The 6,315-nt window shown below is 39.3% G+C and overlaps 1 protein-coding gene across 1 annotated transcript in view; it reads left to right on the top strand.

The window, feature by feature from the left end:
* The first annotated feature begins 501 nt into the window (after window positions 1-501).
* Window positions 502-6,315, top strand: part of LOC129941321 (reversion-inducing cysteine-rich protein with Kazal motifs) — a 93,117-nt gene continuing 87,303 nt past the window's right edge. Inside the window, exon 1 of the mRNA XM_056049919.1 lies at window positions 502-1,949. Within this exon, the coding sequence (XP_055905894.1) occupies window positions 1,802-1,949 (148 nt within the window). The 5' untranslated portion in view covers window positions 502-1,801. The remainder of the gene's footprint in view (window positions 1,950-6,315) is intronic.

Here is a 6,315-nt window from a genome sequence, read left to right as displayed (position 1 = left end):
GAGTATTGCCAAAGGATGAAAAGATGCCTCCTTTCCTCTGCTTAGCAAAAAAAAGGATTCCCGTCATGACGTCACAAACAACACAAACAAAAAAAACGAATATAACATCAAAGGCGAGAAAATACTCCACCAAAACTCAAAAGAAACAAACAAACAAAACACATCATCCAAAGAGGCAAATCTTTCACCAAAGTGGAAAACTAAAAAAGAAATATATGAAAAAAGACATAATCAACACCAAGAACACATATGATGTGAATGTGACATCCACAAATGAGAAGAAAAAAGCGACCAAAACAAAAAATTCAAAAACGAAGATAAAACACACAAAAAAACTGAAAATTAATCCCAATCCCAAAGACTGACGACAACGACAACATCGAGCGACGACGACGACACCGACTACGGACTACCGAACCGACTACCGCCAAGCTGACAACCGACAACCGACAACGACAAACCGAGAACGATGAGGTCTCTCTCCAATGCGGCAGACTACTCCCTCCCAGTTTTCAATTGATAGCGCTCGTGGTCGTTTGGTCTTGTGTGCTAGTGCTAGGCTCGCTCACTGACTGCTTTGCTTCACTGCTTGAAGTTTTTTCCACACTTTCCGACGGCGGCGTCAACGGAATAATATAGAATATACGAAAGATACGATTTAAAAGAATACGAGCGGGTAGAAAAAAAAAATTAATAATAATGCCGGTAAACGTGCCCCAATTAAAAAACGTTCAAATAAACCGTTAGCAAAGGATTCCGTATCCTTTTGACAGACAGGCTGGGTAAAGAAATAACCAGGAAGTGATTTCCCTTGAGTTTAAAAGTGCATAACCGGAAGTGCAAGGTGAATATTCACTGTGGATCCCATTTGTGGATCGTAAGTTAAAATCACCTATAACATTTGCGTTTTCGCTCGGATTGTTTTGATTTTGATTCTCAGGTGGATTGAATCCATTTAGATTCTTTTATTGTTAAATTCAAAGATCCATATGCCATCTGGTCTGCCTCCTGTGAGTGTAATTGGTGAGCCTGTCGATATTTATTGATTCAGACGAAGAGTTAATTTGTGTTCGGTGAGATGTTTGGTTTGATTCTTCTTTTGATGTGAGATTTTTATAGTGCTTTCGATGATCAGTGTGTATAAATACTTTAATTGTACCTCGATGGTTTGATTTTGATTGATAAATCGAGCGTTTTAACTGAAAGAAGAGGAAACAATAATAAAAAAATATCGTGGAAGCCGTTTTGAGGAAAAATTCGTTCATGCGATGATGACACACTCTTTTATAAATTTGTCTCTTAATTAACCGTTTTGTGAATTTCGAAATACTCATAAATATATTGAAACAAAAACCCTCCCGTATTATTTTCTGTTCTGTTAATATCCAAATAAAAAAGAAATTAATTACAATTGTCGTGGAGTCGCTTGAAGTGAGTGTCGCCTCGTCGTTGTCCGTTGTTGTTCGTTGTTCGTTTGTTGTGTAGAGCAATTTGTCGTTGTTATATTTCGAGCCACAAAATCTACTCATCATTCGTTGTTTTCAACGCTGATTTAAGTGCCATAACAATTAACTGTAATAAAAATTAATTAATCAATGTGACTGTATAAAAAAGATACAATTTTTATGGGCAAAGGAAAACACAAAATATGTTTTTTTGAATAGAACTGACTCAATTTGAATTCGTATTAATATACGTTCAACATAACCGAAATACGGTGTAGGACGACCAAAATATTGCTTGTGGATTGTGAATTTTATATTTTTTTATCTCAAATGTGTGGATTATAATTTCTCAAATCATGAAGTCATTTTTGCATTGGATTTTAATATTAGCATTGTGCTTGCTAGTAAGTGAAGTTTATTCTTCTGAAGAAGACGAAGATGATTATCACAGTGATAATTCATCACCACCAGATATTATTGCATCAACAAATAATGGACAACATGGTAAGTCTTCTCTTTATTTGTTTTAAATCTTATTTTCATATGTTATGGAGATAATCAAATGACCTTTTTGAATAATTAATGTAATCTTTCTTATCATCAGCAAAGGAAACTGCATAATTCCGCGAAGCTCTCTTTACAATACTATTCCGTGTATGTACTTGGAAAGTGTATGTAGATTGCTTTGTATTACTAATGGGGGGTAAGGCAAGGTTATCGCTTTTAATGTTTTTTTTTTTTTTGAAAATAATAATTATCTATACGTTTAAATTGGTTTGGATTTATGAGGATCTTGAGAAGACAGAAGAATTGAGGAAGTAATAAACATGATGGCTTATGTTGTTTTGTAAAATAATTTGAAAAAGTGGATGATAACCAATAGGAAGCTTTTAAGTTGGAAAAGAATCTATGTATGAAAACTCATTAAAAATATGAATTGGGGTCCAAAGAAATCTTCCTAACCAGATTATTTTTTTTTTTTTGATTAATCAAAAAATGCATTTTTGATTATTCAACGTTGGGCGCCATTTAAAGAATTGTTTTGAATCTTCGTCGGGTTGTTGAAAAAAGTATTAACTTGAACAAATGCCTTTGTTTTATTTTGGATTCTAGGGTCCGCAACCAACAAGCTTAGAATGAAGTGATGCAATTTGGCATAATTTTTTAAAACCAATTTTTATCGGAAACAACTTTCTCCCAACTTAAAATATTTGCTGTCAACTATATTATGCTTGCTTTTAAGGATTAATAATGTAAAAGAAGTGCGAGCAATGAAGTAAATCTTACAGACATCAATTCACATTCGTGCGGCTTGTAAAAGAGTCTTTGTACTCAACAGTACGTGAACAACTGGGGTCTTGGCTATATTCCTCGCTCCATGTGTTGGAGGGGGGAATGCAACCAAATATTTCACTAAATTATTGTTAACGAAAATAGGGATAAAATAATGAAAGACATACAAAATTACAGTCAGTTTAAAAGCTTTCATTTGAGTTCGGCATAATCTAATCTAGAAGTTTTTTTTTATATTGTGCACTAAAGGGGTTATGAATACCCTTATAATGATTAAACACAGTGCGAGCAATTAGGAAAGGAGGATAGGATTAGAAAGGAGAAACCGATGCATATTGGTTTTGAATGTCTGCACATCGTAATGAGTGGGAAATATTGAGCCTGGTAAAGGGTTCCACATTCGTGTAGTGCGGCTAAAAAAAGAAATTCTGTGCTTAAAGAGACTTCCAAAAATGGGCTCAAAGGTAAACTGACGGGCATTCCTAGCAGAACGTGTATTACGGTTGAATTGTTTAAGGGGAGGAATGAAATTGGCTTTTTCGCTTAAGCATTGATTATAAAAGTATCGATAAAACAAAAGAGAAGCAAATGCCTCGGTGAGAGAACATATCCTATTATTTTTATAGCTCTTTTTTTGTCGAATCTATCCAGAAGACTCAAGTTATTGGGGCACCAGCCCAAATGTGAGAATTATACTCGAATTTTGGACGAATAAAGCTCAGAAGGGGTAAAAAAAACTTCTTGCATCGTCGGAGAAAACCGAAACACTTAGCGGCATTTTTGGGGATGTCAAATATATGATCACTTTTTGAATTTATTAAGCTTATCATACGCTGCAGTTGGAAGTCCACATCAAAAGAACAAGGACGAGGATCTTAAAACGAATATGAAAAGCTGAGGATATTGTTATCCGCATAACAAATTAGTGGGTTAGAAGTTTCAAACGAAAGATCATTTAAAGAAATAAGGAATAGCATCGGAGAGAAAACGCAGCCCTGGGCACTTACTTACTTAAGGTGGCGCTACAGTTCGGGCGGACCTGGGCCTCAACCAACATGCATCTCCAGCCAACTCGGTCTCTAGCAACTGTCTCCAGTTTCGCACACCAAGTTGGTCGAGGTCCTCTCCCACCTGGGTGCGCCTCCTGAGTCGCGGTCTTCCTCTACTGCGCCGTCCCTCGGGATAGGATTCGAAGGCCTTGCGGGCTGGAGCGTTGATGTCCATCCGCTCTACATGACCTAGCCATCTAAGCCGTTGGACTTCAATTCTGCTAACTAGGTCAGTGTCGCTGTACAGCCCGTACCGTTCGTTGTTTTATCTTGTCCTCAATTCTCCATCTATGTGTACGCGACCAAAAATCACCCGAAGAATTTTTCTCTAGAAGCATAATAAGACGCTCTCATCTTTTTTTGACAGGCCTCAGCGCCATAAATAAGAACCGGGATGATGAGCTTCTTATAGATGGTGATTTTAGATGCTCGAGAGAGGACTTTACTACTCAATTGCCTGCTAACTCCAAAGAAGCAGCGATTTGGAAGAGTTATTCTTCGTTTGATTTCAGCGCTGGTGTCGTTGTCTGACTCATTACTGACTGACTGACTGAAATCACGCTTTGATCTTCCAATTATGTCAAAATCATCTGCGTATCTGAGTAATTGGAAGAACCTTTGGAAGATTGTGGCCCTAGTGCTGACGGTTGAGTTTTGCACTCTCCATCGTCAGTCTGTACAAACGGATAAGTTAGACAGGGATGCAAAAACTAGACATGGCTCTATACAGCTAGTACCTGTAGATGCTGTCATATGCCGCCTTGAAATCGATGAAAAGATGGTGGGTGTCGATTTGGTGTTCTTGGGTTTTTTCCAGGATCTGCCGTAATGTGAATATTTGATCAACTGTTGACTTTCCGTGTCCAAGGCCACACTGATAAGGACCTATCAGGTTGTTGACGATGGGCTTAAGACGTTCACATATTATGGCAGAGAAAATTTTATAGGCGATGTTAAGTCGACTGATTTCTCTATACTTGGTGCAGTTAAGAGGGTCTCCTTTTTTCAAGATCGGCCAAACAATACTTAAGTTCCATTCATCGGACATGCTTTCTTCCGACCATATTTTACAGATAAGTTGGTGCATGCTCCTAACAAACTTTTCTCCAGCTGCTCGAAATAGCTCAGTATTCAAGCCGTCCGCTCCAGCGGCTTTATTAGACTTCAGCGTGGATATGGCAATCTTTACTTCGTCTAAGTCGGGAGGACGGGATTGTTGGCTTTCGTCGTCTATGTAGAATGGATCATCCTGCCTGACAGCGGAATTCAGATCGTCGTCACCGTTATACAGTCTGCAGAAGTGGTCCTTCCATATCCTCAGCATTGACTGCGGTTCCACTATGATGTTTCCACTTTCGTCTTTGCAGCCTTCGGTTCTAGGTTTATGTACCTTTAAATTTCGATTCACCTGTTCATACAACTTTCGTACTTCATTCCTGCTTTTAAACCTCTCAACATCTTCGACCGCACGCTTCTCATGGTCTCTCTCTTTTCTTCTGAGAAGTCGGCGTTCCTCTCACCTCTTCTGCTCATAGAGCTCATGAGCAGCTCTCGTCCTTTTATGCAGTGCCGATTTGCATGCCTGTTGTTGACTGCATTTGCCTGCCGACACTCCTCATCAAACCAGTGGTTCCTTGTTGGTGGCTGCTTGAAACCCTGCACATCAAAGGCGGCTTCTCTGAATGCATCTTGGCAATGTTGCCACTGGTTTCCGATACATTGTGTTGGCGGCAGAGGACTTCGAGAAAGGTTACTTGTAACTCGTTCGGAAAAGGATTTGGCGATCTCTGGCGATTGTAGCCTTTCGACGTTGTACCTTCTTCCAGCACCTCCCTGTTTCGCCTTGGGTCTGGAAATCTGAAGTGCTACCTTGGCTACAACGAGGTAGTGGTCCGAGTCGATGTAAGCTCCTTGGAAAGTTCGTACATCCATGATGCTGGAAGCGTGTCTGGCGTCGATCGCAATATGGTCAATGTGGTTGACGGTAGATTGATCTGGAGAAGTCCAAGTTCCTTTATGGATGTTAAGGTGTGGAAAACCATGACGTTTCGTCCCGAAGCAAAATCTATGAGCCTGAATCCGTTGTTGAAAGTGTTGTCGTGCAGGCTGTTCTCCCCGATTATTCTACCGAAGATGCCTTCCCTTCCTAGCTTGGCATTAAAATCGCCCAGGACAGGACTATTTTAATATCGTAGCTAGGACACTGCTCATATGTTTTGAAAACAGACAGGAGACTTTTAATTTCACGATCTTGGATTCCTTCAATTAATCAATAGTGACACGAGCTGTATAATGTGATACCAACCCGCCGCCGCGCCGTCTTCTAAAACCACAGTTCCTGCACGTCATAATTGTGCAATTGATGAACCAAAAAGAAATCAGGCCTTATAGCGGGCACTATTGACTGTGACGTCATGATCAAAAGACTTTTGCGAGTAATTGACAAACCCTCCAAGAGTAATTCTTTTCATGAAAATTGCTTTCACAAGTTAGCCATTCGGATTTAGCATACAACTTTAAGTCTCTAT

This window comes from Eupeodes corollae, chromosome 1 (genome assembly GCF_945859685.1).
Source record: "Eupeodes corollae chromosome 1, idEupCoro1.1, whole genome shotgun sequence".
NCBI lineage: Eukaryota > Metazoa > Arthropoda > Insecta > Diptera > Syrphidae > Eupeodes > Eupeodes corollae.
Note: the sequence above shows the minus strand (reverse complement) of the source record. Positions and strands in the feature narration are given on the sequence as shown.